This window comes from Monopterus albus, unplaced genomic scaffold, assembly GCF_001952655.1.
Source record: "Monopterus albus unplaced genomic scaffold, M_albus_1.0 scaffold25.1, whole genome shotgun sequence".
Classification (NCBI taxonomy): Eukaryota; Metazoa; Chordata; class Actinopteri; order Synbranchiformes; family Synbranchidae; genus Monopterus; species Monopterus albus.
In genome coordinates, this window is record NW_018127905.1 from 1,877,732 (window position 1) to 1,889,864 (window position 12,133).

At 39.7% G+C, this 12,133-nt stretch overlaps 2 protein-coding genes across 3 annotated transcripts in view; one reads left to right on the plus strand and one right to left on the minus strand.

The window, feature by feature from the left end:
• men1 (multiple endocrine neoplasia I) overlaps nt 1-6,222 on the minus strand; it is a 14,439-nt gene extending 8,217 nt beyond the window's left edge. The window contains exons 1-4 of the mRNA XM_020594947.1: nt 5,980-6,222; nt 3,851-4,333; nt 3,531-3,739; nt 1,897-2,025 (exon numbers count right to left, since the gene is read on the minus strand). Of these exons, the coding sequence (XP_020450603.1) occupies nt 1,897-2,025; nt 3,531-3,739; nt 3,851-4,286 (774 nt within the window). The 5' untranslated portion in view covers nt 4,287-4,333; nt 5,980-6,222. The remainder of the gene's footprint in view (nt 1-1,896; nt 2,026-3,530; nt 3,740-3,850; nt 4,334-5,979) is intronic.
• A 710-nt stretch (nt 6,223-6,932) lies between these two features.
• rtn3 (reticulon 3) overlaps nt 6,933-12,133 on the plus strand; it is a 33,013-nt gene continuing 27,812 nt past the window's right edge. For both annotated transcript variants that reach the window (XM_020594926.1, XM_020594927.1), the window contains exon 1: nt 6,933-7,230. In XM_020594926.1, coding sequence (XP_020450582.1) covers nt 7,140-7,230 — 91 coding nt within the window. In that variant the 5' untranslated portion in view covers nt 6,933-7,139. The remainder of the gene's footprint in view (nt 7,231-12,133) is intronic.

Genomic DNA, 12,133 nt, shown 5'->3' on the forward strand with positions numbered 1-12,133 from the left:
GTGATGTACTGTTTACATTCTCAGTTTGCACATGCATAATTGCACAATGACTGTTGACTGCTGCACATGCTGCCCCCATGCAGCATACATTCTCTATTATATTCTTTTATTCTATTGTTGTATTTGTTACCGCCTAAAGTGCCCTAGATTTTGTGTTACATGCATAATTGCACGACTCTGCTGCACATGTTGCTCCCATGCACCATACATTCTGTTATATTCTTGTATATTTTTTTTACTATATTGCTGCATCTCCGCTGCTTAAAGTGCCTTAGATTTTGTGTTATTTATTTATCTACTTTTTATTTCATTTGTATTTTGTGGCATTCATGTGGACAGCAAAGTAAGAATTTCATTGTACAGGGAAACACGTTTCCTAACTGTGCATGTGACAAATAAACACTTTGAACTTTGAACCTCAAACCAGAAAATGTTGGGACAGTATCTAAAATCTAAACTAAATCTGAAGGCAGTGTATGTTGCTCCAATATCTCTGTGTATTTTTCAGCATTAATGGAGCCATCACAGAAGTGTAAGTGACCTTTGCCAAGGGCACTGACACAACCCCAGACCATGACAGACCCTGGCTTTTGGACTTGTTGCTGGTAACCATTTGGATGGTCCTTTTCGTCTTTGGTCTGGACCACACAGCATCCATTCCTACCAAAAAAGACCTGAAACACTGATTCGTCTGACCACAGAACACGTTCCCACTGTGTGATGGTCCATTCCCGATGCCTTGGAGCTCAGAGCAGTCGGCTGAGCTTCTGGACAATGGTGACATAGGGCTTCCTTTTGGTACAGTATAGTTTTAGGCAGCGTTTATGGATGTAACTACATATTGTAGTGTCTGACACAGGTGTGCCAGAGTAATCCTGAGCCCATGTGGTTATATCGCTTGTAGAAGAGTGACGATTCTTGATGCAGTGTCGTCTGAGGGATCAGAGAGCACGGTCATCCATCTTAGCCCAAATCCCTCCAGATAACTTGAATCTTTTAATGATATTCTGCAACGTAGAGAGTGACATGTCCAAATCCCTTCCTATCTTTCTTTGAGGAACATTGTTTTTAAATATTTCAATACTTTTCTCACACATATGTTGGCAAACTGGTGGTCCTCGGCCCATCTTTGCTCCTAAAGGACTCGGCCTTTCCTGGAAGCCACTTTATACCAAGTCATGATGCAGTCACCTGTTGACATCACCTGTTTCTAATGGAATCATCATTTCATTGTTTTACCTCATTGCTGCCCTGAAATACCACCGTCCCAACTTTTATTGGAATGTGTTGCAGCATCAGAATTAAAGTGTTTCTTTTAAACAAACAATAAAGTTGATGAGGTATCTCATCAAATAATGTGCTGCTCCATTGTTTTCCATGTAATACAGGGCACAGATGATTTACACATCACTATTTTCAGTCTTAATTTGGATTTGACTGTCCCAACTTTTTCCGATTTGGGGTTACATAGCCTAGACTGTCAGAAAATCAAATGGCACGAATTTCAGTGATGATTTTGACCACATTAACGTCAGTGTTTAAATACAAAAGAGTGATAGGAACATATTTCTGAGCATTTAAAATCATTGGGCAAATTGCTGCTTGGCACAAAAATATGAGGAGAAGAAGACAACAAACTACCAGCTGGGGCTGCCTTCTATTGTACTGCACAATGACTATCAAAAAATAAAGTATAATAAAACAAAAACAAAGGCTCAACTACAATAGTCTCAGTCGACTGACAGGACTCGTGACTAATGACTTGACTGTTGGACTATTAGGGGGCAGCCCTAGATAATGGAAATGTATAAACAGTTATGTCAGTGTGTTGTTGGAGAAGAAAAACAAACAGACACAGTAAATAACAACCTAGTGTACACAAGTGGGAGCGGTCACCTGTTGTAGCTGCAGGAGCTCTGAGCTGTCAGTATGCAGGTCCAGTGAGGGGTTGATGGCACAAACCATGAAGGCCACCTCCATGTTTCTGTCACATTTCATGTAGGAGCCCTTCAGGTACAGCCAGCTCTAGAACACACACACACAGGATAGGATGACAGCTATGTAAATATTAAAATCACAAGAAGTAACTACAACCTTTTTCCTATCTGCTTGTTAAGTGGTTACATAAAGTTTACTTTCTAGGCCCAAACTTTGCTTCGTTCTCCTCCTCTCCATATGTCACAGTGTTGTGTTCCCCAATGTTTCAGTAGATCATAATCAAAAACTATGGGTAAGCTGTCATTTTACCTCTTTCCTTGCGATGAGAAGGAGAAAAATAAATGGCTACAATTGATTAGATAAGTCACAGTATTCTTAAATTAATAAAAAATGAAGCTTCTAAAAGTGTGCTGTTTTGCTGCCTTGTAATGTAATTGACACATTTTAAGCTGATGAAAGTAACAGTAAACAGTATAAATGAAATAAATTCACGAACGTTAGGCCGTGTAATAAAAGTAGGTTATTATGCCACCAGGTGGAACGGCAACACTGACTACTCTATTTGAAGAATGTAGTCAACTCTCAACGACGCCTCGCTACAGAAAAACAAACACATTATTGTGTAGAGGGTGACAGGCTCTACCATTTGGGTCTGGGGGAGTTTGGACCTGGAAATGGAACGATACATCACACTTAAGTGGATAATGCTGGGATGTTTTGCTCACATCACTGCTCTGCAGTTTAAATCTAAATCTAAGCTGAGCCGGTTTCATGTCTTTAGAGAACTTGAGACAAATGAAGGACAAGGCTTCCCAAGAGGGACAGAACCCTGCTGAAGAACAACCAGAGCAAACAGCTGCTGTCAGACAGCAGGTGAGTGTATGTATGCAAACTCAGAAGATGCAGGTGTTCTACATTCAAACCCCTCCAGCAAAGAAGTGGTTTGAAATTTTTTATGAGAGGCAGCCACAGGAAGTGAGTCACCGAGTATGGCTATGCGTAGGTTACACAATTTTAACCTAAATTAAACTCTTTTACTAATATACATTTTATGCCATTTTTAAAAATCTGTTTTACATAGGTAAAATGGTCCACTGCGTTATTAAACTCCAGTGTTGAAGGGTTTTGTTGTCCAGCACCGCACATGAGACAGCTGAAATGGACCTGGGTGCTTGGAGGTCTGGTCAGCTGATGACCCACCTGAGAGAGCCATGTATGCTCCACTGTCTTCAGATGTTCATTTTAACTCTCCTGATTTTCTTTTCTTTTCAATTCCTGTGCAAGACTCCTGTGTGTGCACATATGGCCCCGCAGTCTTGTGCTCTTTTATAGGCATTCTTAAATAGAAACACCTGGCACATGCTTTCAGCTTCTAAAGACAATGGCATTCTTCATTGTAAGAACACAGGTGTGAACAACTCTGCATCTTAAGAACATGTTCATGAATCAGACGTAGGAGATTTCTTAAGAACAGATGAAAGAAAAACTTTGGATTTGGAAGATTCTGGTGAATGAGGCCCAATGTTTGGGAGCTTCTTTAGGTGCTGAGAGAGTATTCATCACAATTTGAGGAAGATGAAGGTAGACTTTACTTTCTCACTGACTCCTGCTGTGACTGTTTGTCCTCGTCGGTCCTCGTTACCCTTTCCATGCCAGGTGACTTCTGCTGTCTCTTCGCTGTTTTTGCCAAAAATCACCCAGGCGTGATCCTCAGACAGTGCCAGGTGGACATCCTTCAGACCCAGAACCTGGCAGGCTGCCACCACCGCAAATGCCACCCCAGAGCTGTCCAGTTTGGTACCTGGTTCAAATTTAATAAACAATTATTTTCATCAATTTGACAACTCTAACTCCAGCTTAGTCAAATATACTCATAAGAACTCATTTCATTATAATAAGTGCAATGTTATACCAGTGATGAGACTGAAGAGGGACTGAATGTGTGCACGGTCCTTAAAATAGGAGCGGCTGAGACTGTTCCAGATCACATCTGACACTTTCTTCACTAGTTCCCTGCTGGACCCTGCAGCAGTTCTCCGGTACTGGGACAAGTCCACCGCACCACGGATCTGGGCCGTGAAGCGCTCGTACAGTGCAGAGATCATGCCCAGTTCCACTGTGGGGAAGCAGGAGTTGGGACAGTCTGGCTCCAGTGGTTCAAACTGTACTCCTGGAACATTTATGGGAATGACTCTGTTCACAGCCAGGAAGTGCTCGACAAAACCCAGGACCAAGGAAAGAAGGGCTAGGTCTGGCTCAGACTTGCGGAGTTCAGCATCAAACAGCTGAACCACACCATCAATCCCCCGAAGGGGAAAGTGCTTCTTCTGGGCTGAATGCAATCCCATGGTGTCTGCTGTCACTCACAAGTCAGTTGTTCTCCTCACCTGCAAAACTGAAAGATGAAAATAGATAAAGTCACAGAGAGGCCATGAAAGGCCTCCCTGTAAAGGAAGCCGTGATTCTACTTTTATATGAATCTATACTCCTGCTACTGATTTCCCTGTCTTGTCTGTGGCTCTCATCTCCAAGTCCTTTGGCCACTAGTGAAAATGAAAACCTTAAAAGCAGCTCATAATTATACTTTTTTTTCTTTTCTTTTTTTTAAAGTAATTTCCAAAAACTGCTGGTCGCTGTAGTTTCTAAGCAAATGTTACTCAAACAGGAAGAAATAGTGCATTACTTGGGGACAATTTTCAGTGGTGGATTAATACACATTTGGTCCTTAGGCTGTTTGTGGGGAAGCAGGATGGTGTAGGTGGGACTGAACCATAATAAACTACAGTGCCTGTTCATGACAATAAAGAAACATCACCCAATACAACAGTGTGGCTCACTAATAGTTTTTGGACAACAGTGGCACAGATGAATGAGATATTAGGCTTTGGATACACACACAATAGTAGCAGAGTACTGGTTTGGGATGGTACATTAAATTTGTTTACAAGTAAAAAGAGAACATCATCAGAGTTACCCTTTAAATATGTGATTTGCCCTATAAATTACCCAGTAAAACACTGTTTTGGTAATATTATGTGAATACCAAAATGTTGAAAAGATTTTACCATATAGGGCTAATCATTCAAGAAGACAACCTGGTTGAAACAAAACTGCCCTTTTAGATAGAAAATATACTACACAATAATATTTGTTATTTATTTACACGTTATCAATTTGTGATTTATCAATTACGTACGGGTTGCTTATGTGACATTTGTCCGTTTCCGAAAATCAACATATTGTAATGGCTATGTAATGTTTCTGATGTCTAGCAATATCATATACAGTCTGTCCCTAGTAAGGAAACGTGTGCGGATTAATAAACATCCCATTAACTATATTACTCAATAGTTATCATTTCGTCCATGCTATTATAAGTACCAAACGCTAAACAAATAAACAAAGACCCAGACACTGCTCAACTACCGAGCAGCTTGACTCGTTGCATAATGTTGGATACAACGATGCCACTAACACGGACTACATGGCGCTCTGGTGGGCGGGGCACTCCCACTGCTACCTATATTCAATGCAAAACTACAAAAAGCTCTTCGAGGTTGGTGGTTTAGCTATGTTGATAAGTCAAAATATCTCCGCCACAACACAAATGCTTAGAGACTTTCCGTACATATTCCTTTAACGCTAGATGTATTTACTCACTAGCCTGGTTGGCTGACATAAGCTAACTAGCTAACTTTATTAAGTTAACATTAGCTATCCACGTAGGACTACTATCAATGTTAGTTTGCTGAATGAACATTAGGTTTTTTTTAATCAGTGAGACAGAGAAGAGAGTTTACCTGAACCAAAAAAGTGAGCCCACACTGTGACCTAACAGCTTGGGAGCGGCTACTGAATGACTGTTGTCAGAAACAGCTAACATGCTAACTAACCTCTGGTTAGCTAAACTCACCACTTCTGGACAACAACGCTTATCCCCGTCATTCTTCTCGAAACAGATCACCACAATACATCGCAACACAGACTAACTCTAAACTCTTATTAGCTCAAAATTCGAGCAGTCCGTAAGAAATTACTTACCCGTTTCCTCATAGCCTCAGCCACATGTTTTTGTTTGTGTACCCCTTCTTTTGCCGCGCAGCTCAGTCTACCCGAAACTCACTTGCAGTGTGTCACCAGTGTATTTCCAGTCACTACGTTTGCGTAACAGATCAGATCTCATAACGATACATGGGTCGGTGTCAAGCGCAGATGGATGCAGACAGGCCCATCCCTATGGTTATAGATCTTATACGATTGCCTTTCATGCATGCTGGGAAATGTAGTTCATAATATAATATTAATAAACACCTCCAGTAGAGGGTAGCAGTATGCCTTTATTTAATGCAGTCAGTTTCTTGAAAATTGAACTACGTTATTACATAATAGCAAACGGGCAACAAAAACCTACACAGTTATAATTGTAAAATAAAAACAACAACTGTACCGCAACCGTGAAGTCACTGCATCGCCATTAGTGTTAAAAACTATTTTTGTCAATATGGCTGGCTGGCTTTGTTATAAACAGTTCAAACAAAATTCCGTTTATGTGTTCAATCCATAGTTACCAAATTATTTACTAGAGATATTTTGGTGACATTTATTCAAAATTCATACATTGCAGTCTTGCAGTGATACTCTATACCAGCCAATGGCCGAAATACAAAGCCCCACTTTTATTCAGGGGCGAAAAAACATGGTGCTTTGCTTCAGGAATATTCGTCTTGCTGCCTTCACTGGCCGTAGAATATTTCTAGCTCTTTTAAACTTCGCAACAAAATAACACCTACCATCTAGTACAGTTTGGTTTTTGATACAGAAATTGCTTGAATACATTTTCTAAAGGCAAGAAACATTGAAGGAAAATTAAGAAGTGATAACAATTATAATAATTGTATTGTTTTATTGTACTTGAATGCAGAGGTAAGTCCTGAATTTCAAGTTGGAAGTGAAGACATTGAACGTTTCCCACCCCGACATGTTTCCCACCCCCTCCTCCATGGTCCGCCTTGTTTCCCTCCATCTCCGTTTCTCTGTCAGTGCTCGAACGTTGCGTTAAGGTGAGGAACCAAGTCCCGATCTCGGGAAAATTGAGGAAAGTCAGACGGCACATATATTTTCAAAGGACAATATAAGCCATTTTAAACCGTGACAACAGAGATTTTACCGCCTTTGTGCAGTTGTTTTGAAACTACACTAAAATGGATCCAACGACTCAGTCCGCCCAGATATCATCGTCGCAAGGGTTTGCCGATGGGCACAATTCTGCTGCCAAAGAATCAAAATTTTCTGGTAAGGAATAGCTGAACGTTAAGTTAGCTAGCTAGTTAAATCTTAATGCAGTTTTAACATTAACTACAGCTAAACCATATGTGCTTTGTTGTCGTATACAGGTATGATTGATTTCAAAGGTTACCATCGAGTCCATAACGTTGCAATTCAACTTCGAACAGTAATGTTAGCCATTGTAACTAATGTAGAAACCCTCTTTCATTTGTTTGTTGTGTGCGTGGTTGCTAAAGCTTGTTTAAGCCTTTATGAGAAACACCTGTGGTAGTAAACATATCCAGGTACATGAATACTAACCATGGAGCTTTATAGACGCTTTGTCATTGCAATAGCGCCACGCAAAACTGAATGTGTCAGTTTTATGTTGCCTTGCTAATGAGTAGTCAGTAGCCACTGTGCTAAAGCATGATGTAAGACGTTTTACAATACAGTATATTCAGCTGGGAATATACTGCTTGTCTCTGAGTGGCGTCGTTATTTTGGAAGCGGGCCTAGTTTGAAATGAAAAATCAAAACGCAGTGTTTATGCCTTTTAATGTTAGCCGAACTAAAACATGTGTTCTAAGGACTGTTTATATAGAATTACGTCATTTTTTTCCCCCCATACGGAGGATTTTTTTTGACAAGTAAAGAAAAACCACATGCCAGTTTTACTGTAATGTCTACGGTGACAATGCGTTATTGGTGCTAAATATTGCGATGCTCTCTGCACTGCAGATGCATTGTTACTGAGCAACTGCCAATGAAGGAAGGACCTCTTAAAGGCGCATTTCTCTTTTTGTGTCGTCTAGATAATGGTATCAACTCTCAGGACAAAACATTTGGCAAAAAGATCTTCACAACAGTTACTGTTTTCTATCTTCCCATCACATTCTTTGTTGTTGTCTTTGTAGCATTTCAAATTGCACACTGAGAGAGCCATATTTAAAGAGCCCAATTTAAACAAAGGAACAGTGTTGGCTCTCAGGGCCTCCCTGACAGGTTGTGTATCAGGGAGTGGCCGCTTCACCATCTGTTAGTGTATGCTTGTTTATGTGTGTGTTACTGTGTCTGATTTGAACACCATGGATCAGTCAGCCACTGCATGAGAGCCATTTCAAAACCCTCAAAGCCATGTTCTGTTAATAAAAAGAATTGTGGGCTTTAACTATTTTTAGCAGATGTGGGCAGATGTGACAGGGTGTGGCACATGGTGTCTCATTGAGTTTCATGTTGGTCTTGAAGTTTTCATCACAAAGGATGCATTGATGATTGCATTTTGCAATGTAACTAGAAATATACTGCCATGCAGAAGTAAACGCATACATTTACACTGTTTATTCTTTCCATGCTTATAATCATGTGATGTACCATATGATTAAAAATGTATGATGACAATAATCAAATTGTCATCTGTTATAATTACAATCTAGTCTATTAGTCAATAATTATGGGTGGTTCCATTTTTTAACCAATTAGCAGACAAATTTTGGTTTTTAATAATATTTGATGCATGGAGTTTTGTATAGTTTAGTTTATCCATTAAACATACAGTATGCCCCATTAAAATTTCACAGCTGTGTTATAAGATATGCAAACAGCCTTTCCTGTTAGGCCTTGTTTTTGTCTCAGACCTTTTCTTATGGCAGAAAACATGCTTGTGGAAATAGTGTTTCAGCAGCCCAGACTAAAGTCAGAATGATCTTTTATTTAACTGTTGGTATTATGGTCCTTTTGACCCATTTTTATGAATATTGAGTAACATTTTATTCACCCAGACTGGTTTAGTTTTCTATAAATTCATCTTTATAAACAACCCAGAGTCCCCTCTCTTCTCTAGCAGGCACTTCAGAAGTTATAAACACAGTGTACATTCTTTATTCACCCAAACTGGTTTAGATTTCTATAAATTCATCTTTACAAACAACCCAGAGTCCCCTCTTTTCTCTAGCAGGCATTTCAGAAGTTATAAACACAGTGTACATTATTTTTCAGCACCTACTCCGATTGGATGAAGGTGATGACTCATCTTCACCCCCAGCCAAACAGAATGACATCTGGTGAATAATGAAAGTGCTCTTGTGGTCCATCTTTACCTTACCTAATGGCTGCACCTGGAAACACAAGACATATACAGGTGCTGGTCATATAATTAGAATTTCATCAAAAAGTTGATTTATTTCACTAATTCCATTCAAACTGTGAATCTTGTATATTATATTCATTCATTACACACAGACTGATATATTTCAAATGTTTATTTCTTTTAATTATGATGATTATAACTGACAACTAACGAAAACCCCAAATTCGGTATCTCAGAAAATTAGAATATTACTGAATACCAATACAAAGAAAGGATTTTTAGAAATCTTGGCCAACTGAAAAGTATGAGCATGTACAGCACTCAATACTTAGTTGGGGCTCCTTTTGCCTGAATTACTGCAGCAATGCGGCATGGCATGGAGTCGATCAGTCTGTGGCACTGCTCAGGTGTTATGAGAGCCCAGGTTGCTCTGATAGTGGCCTTCAGCTCTTCTGCATTGTTGGGTCTGGCATATCGCATCTTCCTCTTCACAATACCCCATAGATTTTCTATGGGGTTAAGGTCAGGCGAGTTTGCTGGCCAATTAAGAACAGGGATACCATGGTCCTTAAACCAGGTACTGGTAGCTTTGGCACTGTGTGCAGGTGCCAAGTCCTGTTGGAAAATGAAATCTGCATCTCCATAAAGTTGGTCAGCAGCAGGAAGCATGAAGTGCTCTAAAACTTCCTGGTATACAGCTGCATTGACCTTGGACCTCAGAAAACACAGTGGACCAACACCAGCAGATGACATGGCACCCCAAACCATCACTGACTGTGGAAACTTCACACTGGACCTCAAGCAATGTGGATTCTGTGCCTCTCCTCTCTTCCTCCAGACTCTGGGACCCTGATTTCCAAAGGTAATGCAAAATTTACTTTCATCAGAGAACATGACTTTGGACCACTCACCAGCAGTCCAGTCCTTTTTGTCTTTAGCCCAGGTGAGACGCTTCTGACGCTGTCTGTTGTTCAAGAGTGGCTTGACACAAGGAATGCGACAGCTGAAACCCATGTCTTTCTGTGCGTAGTGGTTCTGGAAGCACTGACTCCAGCTGCAGTCCACTCTTTGTGAATCTCCCCCACATTTTTGAATCAGTTTTGTTTCACAATCCTCTCCAGGGTGCGGTTATCCCTTTTGCTTGTACACTTTTTTCTACCACATCTTTTCCTTCCCTTTCACAATATTCTAATTTTCTGAGATACCGAATTTGGGGTTTTCATTAGTTGTCAGTTATAATCATCACAATTAAAAGAAATAAACTTTTGAAATATATCAGTCTGTGTGTAATGAATGAATATAATATACAAGTTTCACTTTTTGAATGAAATTAGTGAAATAAATCAACTTTTTGATGATATTCTAATTATATGACCAGCACCTGTAGGTATGATGAATAAGAAGGAGCGAAACCTGCTATTTCAGAACAGTGGGATTGTTTTTAAGTTTTCCAACAAAGTAGTGGTCATTTTCAAACGTAGACAGAGGCAACTAGCTTAGCTTTAGTACAGCTGTTTTCATTTAGCTAAGTAAAAGCCAATTCATGCTTTATGCATACTCTTATGTGGATGAGGGTTGCACATGCGGTCCTACTTCAACCTTTGCTGTGCACGCAGACGTTCTGGTACTAGGGCTACAAAGGCATGAGATTTTCACGAGATGATAACAGTCTCAGAAAATATCATGGTTTTACAGTATTATGGTATACAGTATTGCACAGTTAGTGTTATCAGCTTCAGCGACCCTCAGAAGAATGGGAAAAAGGGTCTTTTTTTTTTTTATTGCAAATGACTCATGATTGTGTAGCCTACAGAACTAGACTGAGAGACCATTTAAAGGCCTTTGCAGGTGTTTTGAGTCAAATAGCTGATTACAGTGTGTCACCAGGTGTCTTCAATATTGAACCTTTTCACAATATTCTAATTTTCTGAGATACCGAATTTGGGGTTTTCATTAGTTGTCAGTTATAATCATCACAATTAAAAGAAATAAACTTTTGAAATATATCAGTCTGTGTGTAATGAATGAATATAATATACAAGTTTCACTTTTTGAATGAAATTAGTGAAATAAATCAACTTTTTGATGATATTCTAATTATATGACCAGCACCTGTAGGTATGATGAATAAGAAGGAGCGAAACCTGCTATTTCAGAACAGTGGGATTGTTTTTAAGTTTTCCAACAAAGTAGTGGTCATTTTCAAACGTAGACAGAGGCAACTAGCTTAGCTTTAGTACAGCTGTTTTCATTTAGCTAAGTAAAAGCCAATTCATGCTTTATGCATACTCTTATGTGGATGAGGGTTGCACATGCGGTCCTACTTCAACCTTTGCTGTGCACGCAGACGTTCTGGTACTAGGGCTACAAAGGCATGAGATTTTCACGGGATGATAACAGTCTCAGAAAATATCATGGTTTTACAGTATTATGGTATACAGTATTGCACAGTTAGTGTTATCAGCTTCAGCGACCCTCAGAAGAATGGGAAAAAGGGTCTTTTTTTTTTTTATTGCAAGTGACTGTGCCACTTGATTGAACAGGATTGCAGCACTAGATTGACCCTAATGAATAAACGGTTATAAAGATGGTTTTTAAAAAACTGCTTAGAAATACAGTGGCAAGAAGAAGTATGTGAACCTTATAGAATTTCATGGTTTTCTGCATTAATTTGTCATATAATGTGATCTGATCTTCATCTAAGTCGAGAGTACTGACAAATTTAGAAAGTCACTTTTGGCTTTTCCCGTCGTCACACTGACAACTCGCATGTTGACATTTGGCACGTGTTTTACGCCAGATGCCCTTCCTGACGCAACCCTGATTCGAACCTGGGCCGCA